The sequence below is a fragment of the Moschus berezovskii genome, chromosome 6 (assembly GCF_049115385.1).
Source record: "Moschus berezovskii isolate FMDL1 chromosome 6, NW_MosBer_1.0, whole genome shotgun sequence".
Taxonomy (NCBI): domain Eukaryota; kingdom Metazoa; phylum Chordata; class Mammalia; order Artiodactyla; family Moschidae; genus Moschus; species Moschus berezovskii.
This window is the reverse complement of record NC_142465.1, coordinates 63,420,285-63,447,695: the sequence shown is the minus strand read 5'-3', so window position 1 is coordinate 63,447,695 and position 27,411 is coordinate 63,420,285. Positions and strand designations below refer to the sequence as shown.

General features: G+C 38.2%; 1 protein-coding gene across 1 annotated transcript; it reads right to left on the bottom strand.

Annotated features, from left to right (window-relative positions):
• Positions 1–12,895: 12,895 nt before the first annotated feature.
• LOC129536062 (olfactory receptor 6C68-like) lies at positions 12,896–13,624 on the bottom strand. The gene has a single exon (XM_055394822.2). It carries the CDS (start codon positions 13,622–13,624, stop codon positions 12,896–12,898), a length of 729 nt encoding a protein of 242 aa, XP_055250797.2.
• Between the last annotated feature and the right edge of the window lie 13,787 nt (positions 13,625–27,411).

The following is a 27,411-nucleotide window of genomic DNA, read 5'->3' as shown; positions in this document are numbered from 1 at the left end:
GAATTCATTTAGGTTTTACATAAGGTTTGTGAAGAGGGCGATAAGGAACATCTTCATGAATTTTGAATTTAAAATACACAAGATTTTGATTAATAAGGCATTTTCAGGTAATAGATATTTGAATATACAAATAAAATCATATTTGTCTTAAACATCAGATATATTTTCTTTTTTTTTTTGTAGTTAATTTATTTTTTATTGGAGGCAAATTATTTTACAATATTATATTGGTTGGTTTTGCCATACATTGATATGAATTTGCCCCGGGTTTACATAAGTTCCCCCTCCTGAACCCCCCTCCCACCTCCCTCCTCCCTTTATCCTCCCTCTGGGTCATCCCCGCATAAGTGATCTAGCAGGTCTTTAGAATGATCTTTAAGAAGGGAACATTTCATGCAAAGATGGGCTCAATAAAGGACAGAAATGGTAGGGACCTAACAGAAGCAGAAGATATTAAGAGGTGGCAAGAATACACAGAAGAACTGTACAAAAAAGATCTTCACAACTCAGATAATCATGATGGTGTGATCACTCACCTAGAGCCAGACATCCTGGAATGTAAAGTTAAGTGGGCCTTAAGAAGCATCAATAGGAACAAAGCTAGTGGTGATGGAATTCCAGTTGAACTATTTTAAATCCTAAAAGATGATGCTGTGATAGTGCTGCACTAAATATGTCAGCAAATTTGGAAAACTCAGCAGTGGCCACAGGACTAAAAAAGGTCAGTATTCATTCCAATCCCAAAGAATGGCAATGCCAAATAATGCTCAAACTACCACACAATTGCACTCTTCTCAAACGCTAGCAAAGTAATGCTCAAATTCTCCAAGCCAGGCTTCAATAAAATATGTGAACCATGAACTTCCCCATGTCCAAGCTGGTTTCAGAAAAGGCAGAATAACCAGAGATCAAATTGCCAACATCCGCTGGATCATCGAAAAAGCAAGAGAGTTCAAAAAAAACATCTATTTCTACTTTATTGACTATGCCAAAGCCTTTGACTGTGTAGATCACAAGAAACTGGAAAATTCTGAGAGAGATGGGAATACCAAACCACCTGACCTGCCTTTTGAGAAATCTGTATTCATGGCAGGAAGCAACAGTTAGAACTGGACATGGAGCAACAGATTGGTTCCAAATAGGGAAAGGAGTGCATCAAGGTTGTATATTGTCACCCTGCTTATTTAATTTATATGCAGAGTACATCATGAGAAATGCTGGGCTGGATGAAGCACAAGCTGGAATCAAGATTGCCGGGAGAAATATCAATAACCTCAGATATGCAGATGACAGCACCCTTATGGCAGAAAGTGGAGAAGAGCTAAAGAGCCTCTTGATGAAAGTGAAAGAGGAGAATGAAAAAGTTGGCTTAAACCTCAACATTCAGAAAACTAAATCATTGCATCCGGTCCCATCACTTCATGGGAAATAGATGGGGAAACAGTGGAAACAGTAGCTGAATTTATTTTGGGGGACTCCAAAATCACTGCAGATGGTGACTCAGCCGTGAAATTAAAAGATGCTTACTCTTTCAAAGAAAAGTTATGACCAAAATAGACAGCATATTAAAAAGCAGAGACATTACTTAGCCAACTAAGGTCCGTCTAGTCAAGGCTGTGGTTTTTTCCAGTAGTCATGTATGGATGTGAGAGTTGGACTGCAAAGAAAGCTGAGCACCGAAGAATTTATGCTTTTGAACTGTGGTGTTGGAGAAGACTCTTGAGAGTCCCTTGGACTGCAAGGAGATCCAACCAGTCCATCCTAAAGGAGATCAGTCCTGGGTGTTCATTGGGAGGACTGATGTTGAAGCTGAAACTCCAAACCTTTGGCCACCTGGTGCGAAGAGCTGACTCATTTGAAAAGACCCTGATGCTGGGAAAGATTGAGGGCAGGAGGAGAAGGGGAGGACCGAGGATAAGATGGTTGGATGGCATCACCGAACCAATAGACATGAGTTTAGATAAACTCTGGGAGTTGGTGATGGACAGGGAGACCTGGCGTGCTGCAGTCCATGGGGTTGCAAAGAGTCGGACACTACTGAGTGACTGAACTGAACTGAACTGAATGGTAAAATTGTACTGCCCTTGTTGGCAAAATTTGAGACTGCCCTTGTTGTTAAGCAGGTATGATTGACTCTTTTACTTTCCTATGGACTGATGTATAATGAAAAGTTTATTTCCTGGGATTTCTGCACAATCTCGAGTAAGATGCAATGTTCCTATATGCCCTTTCCTTTTTATCCTCCGTGTCCCCGGTGATATTTAGTTCATGTAATAATTGTGCATATTGATTGAGACGATCCATGTAGAGTGCCCAGTAGATGGTTAGTGAAAGCCACTACCCCTCCTTATTTATCTCCTTCATTTTCTTTCTCATCTTCCTCCTTTTCTTTTTACTCCATGTGTATGTGCATGCTAAGTCACTTCAGTCGTGTCTGACTCTTTGTGACCCAATGGAATGTAGTCCACCAGGCTCATCTGTCCATCGGATTTTCCAGGCAAGATTGCTGAAGTAGGTTGCCTTGCCCTCCTCCAGGGGTTCTTCCCAACCCAGGGATAAACTTATATCTCTTACTTCTCCTGTATTGGCAGGTGGCTTCTTTACCAGTAGCACCACCTGGGAATCCTCACAGCTATTGTGTTCCTTTCTTGTGTTCTGTATAAATCTGGCAGATAACCTGTTCAGTGTTGTGTGGAGAAATATTGAGGGCAGAGTTCAGACCTGCAATTGTGGACATGAGGCAATAGGTATTCTACATTTCTTACTCAGCTGTTATTTAATAATTACTTGGGTAGTAGTTTCTTTTGTAAGTGAAGAATTTATGTCATATATTTTTCATCCATTCCAAGGAGTAAAGAATTTTCTATTGAAAAATTAACTTGTTGTTATATGAGTCATTTCATTTATTATTTGCAATCTATCCCACAAGAAACCTACAGATGTGTTCTCGTAAGTTCTGGTGAAACAAGGCGTGTTATTTCTATCAAGACAGTAAGAAACATCAGCATCACACTATGATAGATAGATAATAAATTACCTATGATTAATAGGCATCTCTATAGAACAGGGCACTAATCTAGAATCAAAGGGAGAAATAACTAGCTCGTAATTAGGTACCCTATTGGAGAGTATCATAAAGGAATTGACCCTCTGATCTAAGCTGAGAAAATTCTGAAGTTCTCAGTGTTTCACTGTGGCATCCTAACTCAGACCATAGTTCCAGATCCCCAAACTGTCTTCACTTTCTAGTCAATGATTCTTACCTTCTGTGATCCCAGATGTTAAGTGAATGTTCTGGTAAACCACTTTCATTCAAGTGTACTTTCTGTTTAGTATATTTCAAGAAATATTTTGCATTTATCATTAGCTCACTATAATTTGATCACTGATGGCAACATTGTTGGAAATTTGGCACTCTAAGTGTATTATAGTTACATGTTGGTATAAATCTGTATTGATTCATAAGAGTGATATCAAATGAAGGTCACTTCTCTTTGTTCCTACTGTTATAATGGGTACCCATGAATTCTTTCAAAACATATTGAGAACCTATGATATGTCTGGTTCTACTGTAGCTACTGAGAAGTAAAAGAGTGAAGAGATAACTGACCCATCTATAATGATGTATGCAATATATATTTCCAGTGAGCCCAATCTTTTCAAATTTAATTTTTCTAAAGCTAAAATCTGTTAGAAATGTTGATTTTCTTTTTGGATATATCCAAATTAATGTATTGCCATCTCTGAGTTTTAAATAGATAAGTCTGATAGTTTGCAGACACCAAGGAGCTAGAGTGGTGAATGAAGAAAGAAACTGAAATTACCAAAGAACTTACTCCAGTGGAAGGTAATCATGACTTTAATTAGCTGTGTAATCATAATCATCCCCAAGATGAAGTTGAAAGTATAAATGGTCTCAAACACATGCACAAATGCCCCTCTCTTGAGAACACACATATTCACAGGCAGTATTTTGCAGTGGATAGTGCTCTCTGATGGAGAAGGCAATGGCAAGCCACTCCAGTTCTCTTGCCTAGAAAATCCCTGGGATGGAGGAACCTGGTAGGCTGCAGTCCGTGGGGTCGCTAAGGGTCAGACACGACTGAGCAACATAACTTTCACTTTTCACTTTCACACATTGGAGAAGGAAATGGCAACCCTCTCCAGTGTTCTTGCCTGGAGAATCCCAGGGACGGGGGAGCCTGGTGGGCTTCCGTCTATGGGGTCGCACAGAGTCGGACACGACTGAAGTGACTTAGCAGTAGCAGCAGTGCTCTCTGAGTTGCCAGCTGACTCTCATTAAGGTTCTATTCCATTTAGACCTACAAAGAAAAGTCTTATGTCTTAAAGTTGAAGTAAAAAAATCATTTAAAATATCTGAGAAATGTAAGTTGATTCCTAGAAGATTTTGAAAATAGTAATTGCTGATGTCTCTCAGAAAAGATAGATTTTTACACAGTGAATAAAATGAATGTTTTATTGTCTCAGACTCTTATGGATGTGCAGGAGCCCTCTGTTTGGATAAATAGAGAGTCATTCCTGACTAACGCTCAAACATGACTAATGAATCTAATGTGCACTGAATTTTGGCAAAATACCTGACAGAGGGAGCTGTGGGAATCAGGTCCTTGGAGAAAATAGAATGCTGCAATTTTATTAGACACATTCCAAGAGTAAAACAATAATATACTAATGAAAACATATTTCTGGATACTCTTCAATCCATAGATAACAAAGTATTAAGAAAACACAACAAAGTTCAGTTCAGTTCAGTTTAGTCACTCAGTCGTGTCCAACTCTCCGCGACCCCATGAATCACAGCACGCCAGGCCTCCCTGTCCATCACCAACTCCCATCTATGTTTTCAATGGAAAAATATTTACACAAGTATATTATATATATATATGAAAGTTGTATACTTACAGTCAATTTCTAAGCCAAAAACTGTAAAAATTTACATGGCAAAATATATATTTTATTATAATTTTTCTGTATTGTATCTCTTATGGATAGATCATCATTAATAAAGCTCATGTTTAGCTATTATAAAAGTACATATCATTTATTTTGTATAAATATCCTTTATTTCCTTAGTTTATTTTATCAGAGAAGGAACTTCAGAGGCAAAGACCACTTACATTTTAGAATTTTGAAATGTATTGTCATATTTGGCTTCCAATTTGTAATATCACTTACACAATACAAAAGTGTCTGGGTCTCTCTTTCACACTGTTGGGATTATGGGTTCTGAAGAAATTCCACCCTTATTTTTTTGCTTGAGTTCTGAATCAACTAGGATGTAGGCAAGTAAATGGAGATGAAAATACCAGTTTTATATAGAGGTATTGAAAACATAGCTTTGAATATCCTGTAAGAAAATCTTAGTTATATCTCTAGGTAGGCAGTGCTAGAAATCCACATCTACCCCACCACTTGGGACAGATCCTTTTGCTAAATGATTTCAAAGAGGCTGAAATCTGTCTGTAGACAGACAGTACATGACAGGAAATGGAATCAGTTCAGTTCAGTTAAGTAACTCAGTCATGTCCGACTCTTTGCGAGCCCATGAATCACATCACGCCATCACCAACTGTCCCTGTCTATCACCAACTTCGGGAGTTCACTCAAACCCACCTCCATCGAGTCAGTGATGCCATCCAGCCATCTCATTCTCTGTCATCCCCTTCGTCTCCTGCCCCCAATCACTCCAAGCATCAGAGTCTTACCAGTGAGTCAACTCTTCACATGAGGTGGCCAAAGTATTGGCGTTTCAGCTTTAGCATCAGTCCTCCCAGTGAACACCCAGGACTGATCTCCTTTAGAATGGACTGGTTGGATCTTCTCGCAGTCCAAGGGACTCTCAAGGGTCTTCTCCAAAACCACAGTTCAAAAGCATCAATTCTTCAGCGATCAGCTTTCTTCACAGTCCAACTCTCACATCCATACATGACCACTGGAAAAAACCATGGGGAGGAGGGAGGTGGGAGGGGGATTCGGGAGGAAGAGCACATGTACACCCGGGGCGGATTCATGTCAATGTATGGCAAAACCAACCAATATATTAATGTAAGGTAATTTGCCTCCAATAAAATAAAAAGAAAAAAAAAATAAAAAAAACCATAACCTTGACTAGACGGACCTTTGTTGGCAAAGTAATGTCTCTGCTTTTTAATATGCTCTCTAGGTTGGTCATAACTTTCCTTCCAAGGAATAAGCGTCTTTTAATTTCATGGCCGCAATCAGCATCTGCAGTGATTTTGGAGCCCAAAAAAATAAAGTCTGACACTGTTTCCACTGTTTCCCCATCTACTTCCCATGAAGTGATGGGACCAGATGCCATGATCTTAGTTTTCTGAATGTTGACCTTGAAGCCAACTTTTTCACTCTCCTCTTTCATTTTCATCAAGAGGCTTTTGAGTTCCTCTTCACTTTCTGCCATAAGGGTGGTGTCATCTGCATATCTGAGATTATTGATATTTCTCCCAGCAATCTTGATTCCAGCTTGTGCTTCTTCCAGCCCAGCGTTTCTCATGATGTACTCTGCATATAAGTTAAATAAGCAGGGTGACAATATACAACCTTGACATATTCCTTTTCCTATTTGTAACCAGTCTGTTGTTCCATGTCCAGTTCTAACTGTTGCTTCCTGGCCTACATACAGGTTTCTCAAGAGGCAGGTCAGGTGGTCTGGTATTCCCATCTCTTTCAGAATTTTCCACAGTTTATTGTGATCCACACAGTCAAAGGCTTTGGCATAGTCAATGAAGCAGAAATAGATGTATTTCTGGAATTCTGTTTCTTTTTCCATTGCAATTTTATTATATGATGTTAACAAGTCCAACATGTATTAGGTATTTTCAGTTTCTAATAGATATTGAGCAGTAGTCTTTTGATCATATATTTATTCCTTGATCTCTCCTCTGGAACAAAAAACTTACCATCTTACTTGTCCTACTGTTTAAATAAAAGAAAATATTTTGGGTGTGTTTATTGAATAATTTTATACCTCAAATATTTTTTAACTTTAGGAAAATTATCTCATAATAGAATAAATATCCATTTGGAAAGAATATAAAGAGTAGGGACTATGTATTTCTTCCTAATATTTACCACATTCCTGTAATAATATCTTCTCTTAATCAGATCTGCTTACTCTTAAGCCTTTGGTTAACAACATCTATCATTATATCCCTCAAGTGAGAAAATCAGTTCTCTTTAAAACAGATCAAATTCTATCTTTCCAGTCTTATTTTCCCATTGTCACTTCTTTTTAATATTTTTCTGGACTTATGGTAAACATCTTAGAGTTTAGTCAAAATTCAGGGTACTAAATAAATTACCAAGGCTACTCTAAAACTGTAATTTAAAATTTATTAATACTTTCTAATATTTTCCAATACCATGTTTAGATATCTAATGCAAGTTATCAAAGATCAAGTAAGATCATTACTTTGCCGACAAAGGTCTGTATAGTCAAAGCTATTGTTTTTCCAGTAGTTGTGTACAGATGTGAGAGTTGGACAATAAAAAAAGCTGAGGGCCAAAGAATTGATGCCTTTGAACTGTGGTGCTAGAGAAGATTCTTAAGAGTCCCTTGGACTGCAAGGAGATCAAGCCAGTCAATCCTAAAGGAAATTAAACCTAAATATTCATTGGATGAATTGATACTGAAGCTTAGGTTATTTATTTATTTATTTTTTTTTTATGTAGTTAATTTATTTTTTATTGGAGGCAAATTATTTTACAATATTATATTGGTTGGTTTTGCCATACATTGATATGAATTTGCCCCGGGTTTACATAAGTTCCCCCTCCTGAACCCCCCTCCCACCTCCCTCCTCCCTTTATCCTCCCTCTGGGTCATCCCCGCATGCCAGCCCCGAGCATCCTATAACATGCATCGACCCTGAACTAGTGATTCGTTTCACATATGACAACATACGTGTTTCAATGCCATTCTCCCAAATCATCCCACCCTCACCCTCTCCCATAGAGTCCCAAAGACTGTTCTATACATCTGTGTCTCTTTTGCTGTCTCGTGTACAGGGTTATCATTTGCATCTTTCTAAATTCCATATATATGTGTTAGTATACTGTATTGGTGTTTTTTTTTCTGGCTTACTTCACTCTGTATAATAGGCTCCAGTTTCATCCACCTCATTAGAACTGATTCAAATGTATTCTTTTTAATGGCTGAATAATACTCCATTGTGTATATGTACCAAAGCTTTCTTATCCATTCGTCTGCAGATGGACATCTAGGTTGCTTCCATGTCCTGGCTATTATAAACAGTGCTGCAATGAACATTGGGGTACACGTGTCTCTTTCAATTCTGGTTTCCTCGGTGTGTATGCCCAGGAGTGCGATTGCTGGATCATATGGCAGGTCTATTTCCAATTTTTTGAGGAATCTCCACACTGTTCTCCATAGTGGCTGTACTAGTTTGCATTCCCACCAACAGTGTAAGAGGGTTCCTTTCTCTCCACATCCTCTCCAGCATTTATTGCATGTAGACTTTTGGATAGCAGCCATTCTGACTGGTGTGAAATGGTATCTCATTGTGGTTTTGATTTGCATCTCTCTGATTATGAGGGATGTTGAGCATTTTTTCATGTGTTTGTTAGCCATCTTTATGTCTTCTTTGGAGAAATGTCTGTTTAGTTCTTTGGCCCATTTTTTGATTGGGTCATTTATTTTTCTGGAATTGAGCTGCAGGAGCTGCTTGTATAATTTGGAGATTAATCCTTTATCTGTTGCTTCATTTGCTATTATTTTCTCCCATTCTGAAGGCTGTCTTCTCACCTTACTTATAGTTTCCTTTGCTGTGCAGAAGCTTTTGATTTTAATTAGGTCTCAAGTGCACATGGAACCTTTTCCAGGATAGATCACATCCTGGGCCATAAATCTAGCCTTGGTAAATTCAAAAAAGCTGAAATCATTCCATGCATCTTTTCTGACCACAATGCAGTAAAATTAGATCTCACTTATGGGAGAAAAACTATTAAACATGCCAACATATGGAGGCTGAACAACACGCTGCTGAACAATGAACAAATCATAGAAGAAATCAAAAGAGAAATCAAAATATGCATAGAAATGAATGAAAATGAAAACACAACAACCCAAAACCTCTGGGACACTGTAAAAGCAGTGCTAAGGGGGAAGTTCATAGCAATACAGGCACACCTCAAGAAACAAGAAAAAAGTCAACTAAATAACCTAACTCTACATCTAAAGCCACTTTATTATTTTTTATTTTAGGTTTGATATATTGCTGATGAATTCACTTTGATTTTTTTCTGAAAATTTCTATTTCACTTTTTAAAAGTTTGATATATAACACATTACAATGAGGGCATGTCACCAGGTCTTCCTGTCTCCCATAGCCCTGATAAGAATCTCTTGTGTACAGTTTTATTTTTTTACATATACATATGTTTCTTGTGATAATATACCTAAGATTTTAATTCCTGATCATGCAGTGTATTTTACAAAGTGCATGTACCAATTACACTCCTGTGGAGAGTGTATAAGAATTCCATTTTTTTGCTATCTCATTTGGACTCTTTGTGGGTGCCTACATGTGTGTTTGCAGTCATATGTCATTTTCATATACTTACTTTTCAAATATATATTATTTGGCCAGACCATACATGAGGCATGCAGGATCTTAGTTCCCTGACCAGGGATTGAACCCTGGGCCCTCACCAATGAAATCACAGAGTCTTAACCACTGGACAACCAAGAAAGTCCCAAAATATTTATTTATGTGAGGCACATATTGAAGATATTTTGCTCATTTTCTTAGTCAAATCAGTTTTATTTGGATATAAATTATATACAATGAAATACATTCATTTTAACTGTAAAATTTCAGAAATTTAAAAAAATATAGCTATCCAACTAATTACCAAACCACAAGATATATGTCTCTCAAATCCCCAAAGCATTCCCTCATTTGCTTCCAGACAGTATATAGCTCACTTTGATCTCATTTAAGCATTGACCTGCTTTTTGTCACTACAGGTTTGTTTTTCCCTTTCTAGAGTGTTACATTTAGGGAACACATGTATTGTCTTATGTCTGATATGTTTCACTCAGCATAATCTTTTTTGAAATTTTCTATTTTATTTGTCTTAGCAGTTTATACCATTACACAGTAGAGTGGTTTTTTAATTGTATGAATAAACTAAAATGTGTTTCTCTGTTTTTTTTAAACAAGCATTTGACATATTTGCAATTTTGCACTCTATGAATCAAGTGGATACAAAAATTCATGTCTATCATTTTGGGGGATGTCGATTTCCATTTTTCTTAGGTAAATAGGCGAATAGTAGCTGAGACATCTGAGAAGGCAATGGCAAGCCACTCCAGTACTCTTGCCTAGAAAATCCCATGGATGGAGGAGCCTGGTAGGCTGCAGTCCATGGGGTCACTACGAGTCAGACATGACTGAGCAACTTCACTTTCACTTTCACACATTGGAGAAGGAAATGGCAACCCACTCCAGTGTTCTTGCCTGGAGAATCCCAGGGACGGGGAGCCTGGTGGGCTGCCGTCTATGGGGTCACACAGAGTTGGACACGACTGAAGTGACTTAGCAGCAGCAGCTGAGACATAGGGTAACTATGTTTAACTTTTTAAGAACCTGCCAGAATGTTTTCCCAAGCAGTTGTGTCACTTCACAAATGCCTACCAGCACTGAATGATAGTTCCAGTTACTCTCTGTCCTTGTGACTTACATTGTCAGCCTATATCCTACTTGTGGCCATTCAAGTGAACGTTTGACTCATTTCAATTTGAATATTCTAATGATAATGATTTTGAGCTTCTTTCCAAGTTCTTATTGACTATTCATGTAATTCCTTTATAAAGTGTCTACTAAGTTTTCTTGTCATTTTTATCTGGTAATTATCATTTACCTGATAATTATAATTTATCAGCACTATAGTGCTGGCTTAAACTCATCATTCAAAAAGCTTTGGTACGTATACACAATGGAGTATTACTCAGCCATTAAAAAGAATGCATTTGAACCAGTTCTAATGAGGTGGATGAAACTAGAGCCTATTATACAGAGTGAAGTAAGCCAGAAAGAAAAACACCAATACAATATACTAACGCATATATATGGAATTTAGAAAGATGCAAATGATAACCCTGTATATGAGACAGCAAAAGAGACACTGATGTATAGAACAGTCTTTGGGACTCTGGGAGAGGGTGAGGGTGGGATGGTTTGGGAGAATGGCATTGAAACATGTATATTATCATATGAAATGAATCGCCAGTTCAGCGTCGATGCATGTTACAAGATGCTCAGGGCTGGTATACAGGGATGACCCAGAGGGAGGATAAGGGGAGGAGAGAGGTGGGAGGGGGGTTCGGGAGGGGGAACTTATGTACACCCGGGGCGGATTCATGTCAATGTATGGCAAAACCAACCAATATACTATTGTAAAATAATTAGCCTCCAATAAAAAAAAAAAAAAAACTAACAGCATGGCATCTGGTCCCATCACTTCATGCAAATAGATGGGGAAACAATGGAAACCGTGACAGATTTATTTTCTTGGGCTCCAAAATCACTGTGGATGGTGATTGTAGACATGACATTAAAAGATGCTTGCTTCTTGAAAGAAAAGCTATGACAAATCTAGACAGTGTGCTGAAAAGCAGAGACATCACTTTGCCGACAAATGTCTGGATAGTCAAAGGTATGGTTTTTCTAGTAGTTATGTGACATGAGAGTTGCATCATAAAGAAAGCTGAAGAATTGATGCTTTTGAACTGTGGTGCTGGAGGAGACTCTTGAGAGTCCCTTGGACTACAAGGAGGTCAAACTAGTCAGTCCTAAAGGAAATCAACCCTGAAAATTCACTGGAAGTACTGATGCTGAAGCTGAAGCTCCAACACTTTGGACACCTGGTGCAAAGAGTTGACTCATTTGAAAAGGCCCTGATGCTGGGAAGGGTTGAAGGCAGGAAGAGAATGGGGCTATAGAGGATGAGGTGGTTGGATGGCATCATTAACTCAATGGGCATGGGTTTGAGTCAACTTCGGGAGATGGTGAAGGACAGGGAAGCCTGGCATGCTACAGTCCATGGGGTCACAGAGTTGGACACAACTGAGTGACTGAACAAAAACAGCAACAATTATCACTGAGCTTTGATAGTAAATTGTTAAGGATGTGTGCCTGTGTCATCATAAGGAGTGTTGATCTACAATTTTATTCTTGTAATTTCTTGGCCTGGTATTTGTATCAAGTTTACATGGATTTTATAAAGCATTGAAAAGTGCTATTTTTTGTGTGCCCTGTAACAATTTTCAAAGAATGTGTTATTTATATTTTTGATAGTATTCATCCACATGATTTTGACTCAACATGATTTTGGAGTTTTCTTTGTGAAAAGATTTTTAGATATTAATTTAATTTCTGAAACAGAAAGAAAAGTACTAAAAGAAAGATTCTCTATTTACTTTTGAGTTAGGTTTGTAATATTTATCTTTCAAGGAACTCTTCTATTTCATCTAAGATGTTAACAATATTGGTTTAACATTGTAAATAATCATTTCTTATTAATATGTTGATATCTGGAAGTAAAAGAAGTAAAAGGAATGACTTAATTATGGTAGATCTGGTTAAAGAATTAAAAGAGATATATTTCATTCTTCATAGAGCAATGTTCAATAATTAGTTCTTCAGTAAATGAATGGAAGGAAAAATTAATGATTAAATGGCTCTGAAGTCAACCTGATTGGTCTACAAACTAAAAAATTATGAGATTTTTTATTAAATTTATGAAAATGAGATAGATGTGCATCTTTTGAGTTGACTTATTGATAGGTACATTTTACTTTCTTAAGAGAAAAACAATTTTTTTGAGTGAGTCATCAAAGGCGTACAATCATATGGAAAGAACATGTAGAAAAAGCTTTTTTTCTTTGTTGAAGAGAAGGGAATTTTAGAATTGTCTTTATGATGTATATGTAGGAGAGAACTACACAAAAAAGAGTGATGATGAAGATCAGTATGGAACAAGCTATAACCATCTGCTCAATTAACCATGTGTCTGAGCATGAGATTTTCATCACAGGCAAATGGTCAATGATATTTGAATCACAGAATTCCAGACGAAAATCTAAGCTGAATGGTGGGAGGTTAGTCATAAGTGCTGCCATCCAGCAGCAGATGACCATTGTTCTGCACAGTTTGTTGCTCAGGATCATCACATAATGTAAGGGTTTGCATATGGCCATGTAACGATCATATGACATGGTTGCCAAGAGAAAAAATTCTGTTACCCCAAAGAGGTTGGTTAAAAATAGTTGTATGAAACATGCCTTATAGGTAATCAGTCTGTCCCCAGTTGATATATTGTAGAGGAATCTTGGAATACAGGTGGTTGTAAACAAGATTTCTAAGAAAGAGAAATTTTGGATAAAAAAATACATGGGCGTTTTAAGGTGGGGATCCACCAAAGTTAGGGTAATGATGGTCAGATTTCCAGTTATACTCAAAATGTAGGTGATAAATAGAAAAATAAAGAGCAAAATCTGCAACTGAGGATCGTCAGTCAGTCCCAGAAGGATGAATAGTGTTACTGTGGTGTGATTTCTCATTATTGACTCCTGGATTTTGCCAAACCTACTTGTAAATGTCAGAGAGATTTGAACTGCAGAATTCAATGATGAAAACAGCCAATGATGAGAACTCTCTTGGTTATTTGACTCATCCAATATCCATGGGCTTTACTTGTGGATCTAAGGAATACATTTCTTGTTTTACGTGAACTGAGATTCCCTATCTATTGATTCCTAATGATTAAATGAAATTTTTAAATATGTTTTAATTGCTGAATTACAGCCTAACTTTTCCTTTAGTAAATTCCTAAATTAATTTATAATTAATTAAGCATTTAACTTTTGGCCTGGGTGGTATATTAATTACATTAATTTTTCATTTTGTGTATTATAGCTATTTTTATACGGCCAAATGTTTCCTTTAACTCATAGGGTAAATTTAAAAATATATTAACTTCAATTTCATTCGTTTGCTTTAGAATTTGGGAAATGTTAAAACCCTAAAATAAAATTTTGTGTGCTCACTCAGTCGTGTCTGACTCTTTGTGACCCTATGGACTGTAGCCCACCAGGCTTCTCTGTCCATGGAATTTTCCAGGCAAGAAAACTGGAATGGCTTTCCATTTCCTCCTCCAGGATATATTCCCAGCGCAGGGATTGAACCTACATCTCTGTGTCTCCTGAATTGGCAGGCAGGTTCTTTACCACTGTGAAACCTGGGATTTTAAACTTTTAATTTTCTCTAAAACATAATTTTTGCTTTCTAAAGATTGAGAATTCATTATAATGGCAAAACATGTCTTTATTCTAAAGAATTTACATTTGTAATCTTAAATTTATAATCTAAGTTTAACTACCTGTATCTGGATCTTCTCATTGGATAACACTGTGTAGTACAGTCAGGCTATTTTGTTACATCCTTCATCACATTGTGCAGTAATGCTGAGTGCAATGAATGATGCTGAAGGACATAAAATGTACACTTGATGCTTTAATTTAACACTCAGGTTGAAGCACATTTATATACTCTATTATAGTTAAAAAGTCAATACAAAAGTTGATGAATATCCTCACCATGAAACTCTCTTTCCTCCATTTTCATTTCTTTCAAGTCCGCATTTTTGTCTTTACTTTTACATGTTGCATTTATTTCTCACACTTACTGTCTGGATTTGAACCTCAGCAGCCCTTATAAAGCACTCCATCATGTATCTCCCTAGGACTTACTTCAATCTAAGTCATATGTTGATATAATTAAATATGATCATAATACTACATGCCTTAGGAAGCATCACTCTTAACAATGCTAGTAGAGGTGATGGAATTCCAGTTGAAATATTTCAAATCCTGAAATGATACTGTTAAAGCACTGCACTCAATATGACTCCAAATTTGGAAAACTCAGCAGTGGCCACAGCACTTGAAAAGGTCAACTTTCATTCCAATCCCAAAGAAAGGCAATGCCAAAGAATGCTCAAACTTCTACACAATAGCACTCATCTCACATGCTAGCAAACTAATGCTCCAAATTCCCCAAGCCAGGCTTCAATGGTATGTGAACCATGAAATTGTAGATGTTCAAGTTGGATTTAGAAAAGGCAGAGGAACCAGATATCAAATTGCCAACATCTGTTAGGTCATAGAAAAACCAAGAGAGTTCCAGGAAAACATCTGCTTCTACTTTATTGATTATGTCAAACCCTTTGACTGTGTAGATCACGACAAAATATAGAAAATTCTTCAAGAGATGGGAATACCAGACTACCTTACCTGCCTCCTGGAAATCTGTATACAGGTCAAGAACCAACAGTAAAAACCAGACATGGAATGACAGAGTGGTTCAAAATTGGGAAGGAGTATGTCAAGGCTGTATATTGTCACCCTGCTTATTTAACTTATATGCAGGGTACATCATGAGAAATGCCAGGCTGGATGAAGCACAAATAGCAACCAAGATTGACAGGAGAAATATCAATAACCTCAGATATGCTGATGACATCACACTTATGGCAGAAATGGAAGAGGAACTAGAGAGCCTCTTGATGAAATGAAAGAGGAGAGAGAAAAACCTGGCTTAAAACTCAGTATTCAGAAAACAAAGATCATGGCTTCTGGTCCCATCACTCCACGGCAAATAGATGGAGAAACAATTGAAACAGTGACAGACTTCATTTTCTTGGGCTCCAAAATTAAAACAGATGGTGACTGCAGCCATGAAATTAAAAGACGCTTGCTCCTTGTAAGAAAATTTATGACCGATCTAGATAGCATATTAAAAAGCAGAGACATTACTTTGCCGACAAAGGTCCATGTAGTCAAAGTTATGATTTTTCCAGTATCATGTATGAATGTTAGAGCTGGACCAAAAAGAAAGCTGATCGCTGAAGAATTGATGCTTTTGAACTGTGATGTTGAAGACACTTGAGAGTCCCTTGGACTGAAAGTAGATCCAACTGGTCTATCCTAAAGGAAATCAGTCCTAAATATTCATTGGAAGGACTGATGCTGATGCTGAAAAAGATTGAAGGCAGGAGGAGAAGGGGACCACAGAGGATGAGATGGTTGGATGGCATCACCGACTAGATGGACATGAGTTTGAGTAAGCTCCAGGAGTTGGTGATGGACACGGATGTCTGGCATGCTGAAGTCCAGTTTAGTTCAGTTGCTCAGTCGTGTCTGACTCTTTGCAATCCCATGGACTACAGCACGCCAGGTCTCCCTGTCCATCACAAACTCCTGGAGTATACTCAAACTCATGTTCATTGAGTCGTGACACCATCTGACCATTTCACCCTGTATCACCCCTATCTCCTCCACCCTCAATTTTTCCCAACAACAGAGTGTCTTCCAGTGAGTCAGCTCTTCACATCAGGTGACCAAAGTTTTGGAGTTTCAGCTTCAGCATCAGTCCTTCCAATGAATATTCAGGGCCGATTTTCTTCAATATTGACTGGTTTGATCTCCTTGCTCTCCCAGGGATTCTTGACAGTCTCCTGCATCAGAATTTGAAAATATCAATTATTCAGTGCTCAGCCTTTTTTATGATTCACCTCTCACATTCGTGCACATGACTACTAGAAAAACCATAGCTTTGACCATATGGACACTTTGTCAACAAAATGATGTCTCTGCTTTTTAAAATGCTATCTAGATTTGTCATAGCTTTTAGTTTAAGAAGTAAATGTCTTTCAATTTCATGGCTGCAATCACCATCTGCAGTGATTTTGGAGCCCAAGAAAATAAAACCTTCCAGGGCTTCCACTTTTTCCCATCTATTTGCCATGAAGTGATGGGACCGGATGCCATGATCTTAGTTTTTTCAAAATTGAGTTTTAAGCCAGCTTTTTCACGCTCCTCTTTTGCCCTCATCAAGAGTATATTAGGGTCTTCTACACTTTCCGCCATTAGAGTGGTATCATTTGCATACATGAGTTTGTTGATAACAAATGCATAGAAATAAACAGACAGAAATGTAAGAAATGTATTTCAGAAGAAGGAACAAGAAAAAACTCCAGAAAGAAATAAAGCATAGTGGAAATGAGTAATCTACCCAGTAAAGATTTAAAAGAAATGATCATAAAGATTCTCAACAAAATCAGGAAACAAAGGATCAACACAGTGAGATAGTTAACAAAGAGCTAGAAAACATGCAGAAAAAAATCAACAGAGATAAAGAATACAACACTTGTAATTTTAAAATACACTAGATTGAATCAATAGCACTTTCCTAGATATAATGGAACAAATCAGTGAACTGGAAGACAGAGTAGCAGTAACAACCCAAGCAGAATATAAAAAAAAGAATGATAAATTTTTTTAAGAAGGATAGTTTCAGAGACTACTGCCACAACAACAAGAGTACTAACATTTGCATTATGGGGTCCAAATGGAGAATAGAAGAAGAAATGGGTAGAAAACTTGTTCAAAGAAATAACAGCTGAAAAATTCCCTAACCTGGGGGTGGAGAAAAGACAGCTAAGTCCAGGAAGCACAGAGAATCCCAAACAAGATCAATTCAAAGAAGTCACACCAAGAAACATTATAGTCAAAATGGAAAAAAATAAAATGAAAAGAGAATCTGAAAAGAAATAAAATTAATGCAACTGGGTTACACACAAGAGACTCCCATAAGACCTTACTGATGTTTAAACAGAAACTTTGCAAGCTTCTGGGACTGGCATGATATATTCAAAATAGCAAAAGGAAAAAACCCAAACAAAAGTCCTTTACACAGAGAGGAGATAAAGATGGCAAAGTATGAGGACATGGAACTCAGCTCTCCCACCACGGACACATCAAAGATACATCTATATATCTACATGTGAAATAATTCTCACTGAGAATTAGTTGAAGATTGGCAGTAGTCATGTACAACCAAGGCTTCAAGAAATAACGCATGGAATCAGGAAGGGAAGGGAAGCAAACCCTACTTAAAGGGAACAGAGCAGCTCAGATCCAACCCTCAGGTCTTCTGCTCTAGCAACTTGGGATCTGACCTAATCCCCTACTACACAGCATGGACATTGAGCAGAAAAGAAGCCCTACCTCACACCTGACTCCAGCCCTAACCCCTCTTCCTCCAGCCCTACTGCCTACCAAATTAAGATTGGCTAATTAGGATTTCTGCTTTATTGACTATGCCAAAGCCTTTGACTGTGTGGATCACAATAAACTATGGAAAATGCTGAAGGAGATGGGAATACCAGACCTCCTGACCTGCCTATTCAGAAACCTATATGCAAGTCAGGAAGCACCAGTTAGAACTGGGCATGGAACAACAGACTGGTTACAAATAGGGAAAGGAGTACATCAAGGCTGTATATTGTCACCCTGCTTATTAACTTCTATGCAGAGTACATCATGAGGAACGCTGGGCTGGAAGAAGCACAAGCTGGAATCAAGATTGCCAGGAGAAATATTAATAAGCTCAGATATGCAGATGACACCACCCTTATGGCAGAAAGTGAAGAAGAACTAAAGAGCCTCTTGATGAAAGTGAAAGAGGAGAGTGAAAAGGTTGGCTTGAAGCTCAATAATCAGAAAACGAAGATCATGGCATCTGGTCCCATCATTTCATGGGAAATAGATGGGGAAACAGTGGAAACAGTGTCAGACTTTATTTTTTTGGGCTCCAAAATCACTGCAGATGCTGATTGCAGCCATGAAATTAAAAGACGCTTACTCCTTGGAAGGGAAGTTATGCCCAATCTAGATAGCATATTAAAAAGCAGAGACATTACTTTGCCAACCAAGGTACATCTAGTCAAGGCTATGGTTTTTCCAGTGGTCATGTATGGATGTGAGAGTTGGACTGTGAAGAAAACTGAGTGCCAAAGAATTGATGTTTTTGAACTGTGGTGTTGGAGAAGACTCTTGAGAGCCCCTTGAACTGCGAGGAGATCCAGCTAGTCCATCCTAAAGGAGATCAGTCCTGGGTGTTCATTGGGAGGACTGATGTTCAAGTGAAACTCCAATACTTTGGCCACCTGATGCGAAGAGCTGACTCACTGAAAAGACCCTGATGCTGGAAAAGATTGAGGGCAGAAGGAGAAGGGGATGACAAAGGATGAGATGGTTGGATGGCATCACCAACTCATTGGACATAGGTTTGGGTGAACTCCAGGAGTTGGTGATGGACAGGGAGGCCTGTCGTGCTGTGGTTCATGGGATTGCAAAGAGTTGGACACGACTGAGCGACTGAACTGTCCCGATATCGTAGCTGTTCTTATAAAAAACGTAAATTTGGATGCAGAGACAGACCCTAAAAAGGAGAAAATAACATGACATAGAGGAAGAAGATGGCCAGGTGATAATGCAGGCAGAAACTAGAGATCTGAATTGTAGTGATGGAACACCAAGGACACTAACTGCAACAGAAACTCAGAAAGAGGCATGGAAGAGATTGATCCTCTGCTTCCTCTTTTCAGAAGGAACCAATCTACCAGCATCTTTATTTGGGAATTCTAGCATCCAGAACCAGAGAAGGCAATGGCACCCAACTCCAGTATTCTTGCCTGGAAAATCCCATGGACAGAGGAGCCTGGTGGGCTGCAGTCCATGGGGTCAGAAGAGTCAGACACGACTGAGTGACTTCACTTTCACTTTTCACTTTCATGCATTGGGGAAGGAAATGGCAACCCACTCCAGTGTTCTTGCCTGGAGAATCCCAGGGACCGGGGAGCCTGGTGGGCTGCTGTCTATGGGGTCTCACAGAGTCGGACATGACTGAAGTGACTTAGCAGCAGCAGCGTCAACAGCATCCAGAACTGTTAGACAATGTATTCTTGTTGTCTTATTCCACCATATGTTACATTGTTACTGAAGTCCTAGCAAACTATTAATAATAGAGCACCTAACTGTGATTCATGGGGTCACAAAGAGTCGGACACGACTTAGCAACTGAACTGAACTGAACTGAATAATGAAACTTCAAAATACATGTAGAAAAAATTGACATGAGAAATGAAAACAAGCAAATCTACCATTATAGCTTAAAACTTAAATAATCCTGGTGACTCAGATGGTAAAGCATCTGCCTGCAATGCAGGAGACCTGAATTCGATCCCTGGGTCAGGAAGATTCCCCTGGAGAAGGAAATGGCAACCCACTCCAGTACTCTTGCCTGGAAAAGTCCATGGACAGAAGACCCGGGTAGGCTACAGTCCATGGGGTCACAGAGAGTTGAACACGCCTGAGCAACTTCACTTTCACTTAGTAGCAAAAAGAAATACTAAACAGAAAACCAGCAAGAATATGAAAGATCCCTATAACCCATCAACCAACTTGAACTGTCATTTATAGAAAACTCTGTACAATAACAGTATACAGGGGAAAGTATTGGGCAGGTCTGAGATAGATGCAGGAATTCATCAAAGCGTCAGAACAGAGGGTATCCTCAGTAACATATATAAGCATACACACATTTCAGGATGAACCTGGAACCAGATAACCATGGTTAAAACACCAACAAAAAGAAAACCAATTTTACCAAAGGTTTAAATTACTATTATCATATGTGAAACAAATCGCCAGTCCAGGTTCAATGCATGATTCAGGATGCTCAGGGCTGGTGCACTGGGATGAACCAGAGGGATGGGATGGGGAGGGAGGTGGGAGGGGGCTTCAAGATGGGGAACACATGTACACCCGGGGCAGATTCATGTCAATGTATGGCAAAAATAATACAATAGTGTAAAGTAATTAGCCTCCAATTAAAATAAATAAATTAAAAAAATAAATTACTAAACTGATAGTTCAGTCAGCACTGAAAAAAATGAGATTGAGCTTGTAGTTTGAGTCTCACAGGGTTGACTGCCAGCTTAAAGAAAATGATTGACATTTTCAAGGTGAATATAACATAATCCACAGTTTAAACAATGTAATAGGCCCAGATGGTAAAATTGCACAGCACATAGCATAACCCAGAGTTTAAACAATGTAATAGTCAAAGTATGAGACTACAGTCCAAAATAACTGCACATATAAAGAATAGGCACAATGTGATCCACTCCAAAGATAATCATCAACTGAAATGCTAATCTGTAGATGCAAAGGCTAAGATGACTCAGTAATTGGTAGTATTATACAAAAGTGTTGGACTTCCCAGGTGGCACAGTGGTAAAGACTGCCTGCCAGTAAAGGAGACACAGGAAACTCAGGTTCGATCAGGAAGTTCTTCTAGAGAAGGAATGGCAACCCACTCCAGTATTCTTGCCTGGAAAATTCCATGGACAGAGGAGCCTGGCAGGCTACAGTCCATGGGGCCATAAAGAGTCAGATACGACTGAGCACATGCACACACTACACCATACAAAGATGTTAAATCAATCACACAACTTTGCTTTATGAGATAAAGAAGATGAAAAGTTAAGAACTCTCAGAAAAGAAAGAGAAAACACTTAGTATTAAAAGGAAAATGCTAGAAATGAAAAATATTATGTTTCTGCAGAAAGTCACACTTCGGATTAATTACTGGATTGAGATTATGGAAGAAAGAAGCAATGACTTTGAATTAGATTTGAAGTGTGAAATCCTTGTAAAACAGAGAAATGGAATTATATTTTAAGAGATTCTGGGACCAATGATACAATGTTAAAGTCTATCGTGTGTATAATTTTAAGCCCAGTAAAAGAGAGAGAATGGGACAGAAATTATAGGAATAATTTATGGCTGGAAATTTCCAAAATATTGGGAAAATTTAAATATATACACTTAAGTTAAATGAATTCACAGAAGTGATATTCAAAGAAAATTACACATAGCTATATTAAAATTTTGGCCACCTCATGCAACGAGTTGACTCACTGGAAAAGACTCTGATGCTGGGAAAGGTGGGGGGCGGGAGGAGAAGGGGACGACCGAGAATGAGATGGCTGGATGGCATCACCGACTCTGTGGACATGAGTTTGAGTGTACTCCGGGAGTTGGTGATGGACAGGGAGGCCTGGCGTGCTGTGATTCATGGGGTCGCGGAGAGTCGGACACGACTGAGCGACTGATCTGATCTCTGATATTAAAATTAAGCCATTCAAAAAGCATTTTAAGATGTGAATATATAGCAAACTAAAAATACATAATCATGTAATATAGTAAATATCAATGCAAAAATAAATATTAAAATTTTAATGAAATAGAATAAGGTCATAAATAAATATGGAAATAAAAAGCCTCATGAGAAACAATCTAATGTCCATCAACAAATAAATGGATGAAGATGTGGTACATATAAACAACGGGAGAATGAAATAATGCCACCTGCAGTGACACAGATGCAACTAGTGATTATCATAGTAAATAAATCAGAAAGAGAAAGACAAATACATATGATAAAACTTATCATATGTGGAACCTAAAATATGAAACAAATGAAACATCTACAAAGCAGAAAAAGACTCACAGACATAGCAAACAGCTTCGTGGTTGCTGGGGGCTGGGAGGGAGTGAGTGTGTGCAGATTTGAGGTTAGCTGGAGCAATCTAGTATAAATAGAATGGGTAAATAACAAGGTCCCACTGTATAGCACAGGGAACTATATTCAGTCTCCTGTGATAAACCATAATGGAAAGAAATATAAAAAATAACGTGTATGTGCAATTGAACTACTTTGCTGTAAAGAAGAAATTAACACAACACTGTAAATCAACTATGGCTCACTTTTTAAAAAGCCCCATGAGATATAAAACCAAAGGAATTATGAAGATCTGGGAGATATTTCTGAAAACTATCAGTAGTAAGTTATCACTTTTTCTGTTGTTTTGATAAAAGCTGTTTTTCTATTATTATCAAACTGAATAGTTTTACTGACACTAAAAATTAATTACAAACATTGAAGAATTAATAAATTGGAAAACTTGTCTTTATCAGGTTACCAATGCCTAACATAGTGTTGAAATAAAATAACAGATAGTTGCCTCTTGTCTTGAAATCTAACACTAATTTTCGCATGCTAGGCCTGCTTCTGATGCTAATGTTATTTACAAGTGCCTCTCTGAAGACATTTTCTCCAGGTCTGTGTTTCCTGTTCTATTCCCAAAGTCTATTACATAAGAGATTTATTAGTAACATTTAAGACAGAACCACCAAGGACATGTTTGTTTGCTCACTTAATTGAAAATTAGGTCAGTATTTTAAAAAGAAAAATTACATCAGTTTAGAAATATGCCCTTCTGCCAGAAATATCAGAAAATCACACTTCCCCAACAACAGAGATGCCTACTTAGCCCTTAAATCTACTGTTAGCTCTGTATTCCAGAGTAGAGGCTCCCTGGGCTCAGGGAGAGGCGGGCGTTCTGTTGAGAAAATCTTCCTTTTGTGAGCTTGGAAGACGACTTAGCGAAAACTCTTCAACTACAGAGCCCTCTGTGAGTATGTCTGTTCTCCTAAGAATGGTCAGAGACCACCCACATCTCTCCACCATTAAACCTTCCTGGACAACATTTTTCAGCCATTATCATTTTGGGTTCAGCGAATATCTGAGGTTATTACCTTGAGAGAAGTATTTTTATAATTTTCTGTGCCTTTTCTGAACTCTAAAATGGTACTTTCCTCTGAGGAAAGTACCTATACCAAATAAACTTATATAATCTCTCAGTTTAACATTTTACAAACGGTTTCAACAACCACTTATGAAATATGACTTCTCAATCATTGCGTAGCTGTTTTCATCTATTAATAACGACAAAGTTCTAAATGCAGTGGAATTTTAGAGGAATGCTCTTAAGTGTTCTCTGCCTTAATCTGACCTTCATTTTAAAAAAAAGAAAAAACTATATATAAAATAAGTGACTGTAGCTCCATTGAGTAAATTATTTGCTTATGTTTTATAAGACTGTGACCCCATCTTTTAAAAGTCTATTCCATTTTAATGAAAACTCATTTTTCAACATCTGTATCAATGTCAATTAATTTCATGAGAGTGCTATTAAGAAGGTGGAATACAAATGACTGAAGAAAATGGTGGCATTTTTGGAAGAAACGTTTAGTCTCCTCAGGACATGCCAGCTGCCTGAGGTTCCTGGGAGAGTCAGATACCTGGAGTCCTTCCAACAGGACTTGAGGGAAGGCATATGGGCTGCAGAGACAATTCACTCCTGTCCCACCACTGGAAATACTATGCTATCCCTTTGCTGCTAGGTCGCTTCAGTCGTGTCCGACTCTGTACGACCCCATAGACGGAAACCGACCAGGCTCCCCCGTCCCTGGGATTCTCCAGGCAAGAACACTGGAGTGGGTTGCCATTTCCTTCTCCCTTTATGAACTTTAATCTGGTGTTGAGATAGAAAGGATAACTTTTAGGCAAAACATTTCCTGTGTTTCCCTTATTTTGTTTTTCTATGAATACTTTAGGCTAAACAGTGGGACTAGGCACCAAGTGGGAGCTGATAACTGCGTTTCCTGTGATTAGGAAGGGAATTTTTTTTTTTTTAAACAACCAAGTGAAACCCAAAGCAATCATTTACATTAAGCCTCTAAGACAAATGCCTTGTGATTCAGCAATGGAGGAAAACAACAAGGTATTCAGTCAGTGACAAGGATAGCAAATATTTGAGTTAGCTGCTGGGTATATAATGAAAGAGAAGACTAAATATATAATAATTTTAATCAAAACAAAAAAATTTCAGATTACTTTCTTTTTAGTCTAGGACTAAATATGACAGGTAGACTTTTTTGCACTTCCAAGAAGCAAAGAATAGTTTTTATATTTTAAAGACCTCATTTTTTAAAATGAAGGAAAATGGACAACAGAGGTTATATATAGCATATATATTAAGTATGTGCATTCTTATGTCATTTATACCCCAAGAAAGATAAAACATGAAAGAATCTAAGTGACTTTTTGAAGACAACAAATTGAAGACCACCAACTGGAGTTCTAGCAAAGGGAAGAACAGGGATGGGAAGCTGGTAATGAACAGAGTTGTATCAGGAAACAGACTGCTCGCAAACTTGTACAGAATGTTGTTTTAGTTTGTGGAAAGTGAATGCTCCCTTTGGTGGACGCACTCTGAAGAGCTGTTTCACAGGTAACATTCCTTTCTAAACATGAACATCCTCATCACACAAGTGTACTATCAAGGGGTCAAAGATCCGGGTCCTATTGCTATACTGAGTCGCTCAGTTGTGTCTGACTCTTTGTGACCCCATGACAGCAGCCTGCCAGGCTCCTCTGTCCATGGGGATTCCCCAGGCAAGAATACTGGAGTGGGTTGCCATGCCCTCCTCCAGGGGATCTTCCCAACCCAAGGGTCAAACCCAGGTTTCCTGCATTGCAGGCATATTCTTTTCCAGCCTGAGCCACCAGGGAAGCCTGAAGATGATATTATAATTTTGAATTTTAGGTATAGACTGAATCCTCACAATTCAGGTATTGCTGATTAATATTAAACCATTGGTTTTAACTGTAAATGTTAATTTCAAAGGATATTTTCCATACATATAGATAATATAAAATGGACATCACCCCCCAAAAATATGGATGAAGAAGCACAAGATAGGAGAAAAGAACATATATACCAGACAAACCATCCATGTGAAGACTTGCCCCATCATCCTGCCAGGCAGATAGAAAGTTTTTTCAGCAATTACTATTTGCTTTTTTGGTTTCTTTCTTTTTTTATATCTATTTGGTAAATTTTTAATTATGAAATAATTCTGTACTTAACAGAAGAGTTGACAAAATAGTGCAGCCAGTTCCCAGATATTCTTCACTTAGCTCTTCCTAATGGTAGCAACCTGTGTAATCATACAGGAATTATTAAAACTAAGGAATTAACACTGTATGCAAATAATAGAGATTTTTTCACATGTGATCTTTATTTCTTACTTGGAGGATTATGGCTTTACAATATTGTGTTGGCTTCTGTAATAAAATAGCATGAATCAGTCATAATTATGTATCTATCCCCACCTTTTCAGCCTCACTCCCCTCTCCCATCCCACCCATAACAGAGCACCAGGCAGGACTCCCTGTGTTCTATAGCAGCTTCCCACCAGTTATCTGAATTACACATAGCAGTGGGCTTCCCTGATGGCTGAGTTATACATCACTGTGGACTTCCCTGATAGTTCAGATGGTAAAGAATCTGCCTGTAATGCAACAGACCCAGGTTCGATCCAGGGGTTTGGAAGATCCCATGGAGAAGGAAACGGCAACCCACTCCAGTATTCTTGCCTGGAGAATTCCATGGACAGAGGAGTCTGGCGGGCTACAGTCCATGGGATCACAAAGAGTAAGACATGACTGAGTAACTAACACACACAACATTGTATTGTATATATGCAGCACATCTTCATCAATTCATCTTCTGACAAACATCCAGGTTGCTTCCATGTCTTGGCTATTGTAAATAGTGTTGCAATACAGATATAAGGACAGGTCTGAGATATGGCCAGACTAAGCAGGCAGTGAGAGTGTCTCCACCTCTGCCTTTTGGGTCCTGTATGCTCTCTGGGTGCCCCCCTGCCAGCAGTCAGCAGCAGGGAAAATAGTGGCTCCTGACTCACTTTCCACGTACCCAAGAACTGAGCTTACACACCGCACTGGAGGACCTCTCTGTGAGTTCCCAGAAACTCAAAGAGGAGAGTGCTAGCAGCTCCAGCTTGGAGGGTCTCAGAGGGCAGAAGGATTCAATGAAAAAAGAATTAAATAAGATTAAAATAAATAAATTTAAATATAGATTTTATTTGGAGTTTCACAGTTTTCCACTGATGTCATTTTTCTGTTGCAGGATCCAATTCAAATACTTTCTGAAAAGGAATTGTCATGTGTCCTTGGTCTCCAACCTGTATCTCATCCTGTCTCCCCTTCTCTTTCATGACCTTGGAAGTACAAATAACTGAGGTTAAATTCTTTCAGGATTTTCTTTTCCTTGTCATTATTTCTTTGCCCAGTATTGCATCAGGTAACTTGTTTATGTTGTACTTATCCAACACTGCATTCTATCAGAGTGCAAATGAAGGGAAGGTCAGATATTGATGTAGAAATTTCAAGGTAATAGCAACACTGGAAAGCTGTGTTATGTAGATGACAATTCTGAAACCAAAAGTAAAATACATAAAATGAAATAACTCTTTGGTCACTGCAGTAACAGCATTCAGATACTGCACACATGGCCTCCAGTTTGACATTTTATAGAAATGTCATTAATTTGCATTTAACAGGAACCCACACTTCAAGCAACTTGTGAGCTCATTCAAACCTGTGAGTAGTGAAGAATTACTACTCAGGAGAAAAAGAATACTATCAAATCCACAAAATCTTACAGCCCAGATGATCCTTTCTAATTCTATAGCTAAATGCATTTCAGAATATAAGGAACGAAATTTAA

Coding starts and splice junctions, on each gene's coding strand:
- LOC129536062 (XM_055394822.2), bottom strand. CDS start 13,624: ATGAGAAATCACACCACAGTAACACTATTCATCCTTCTGGGACTGACT.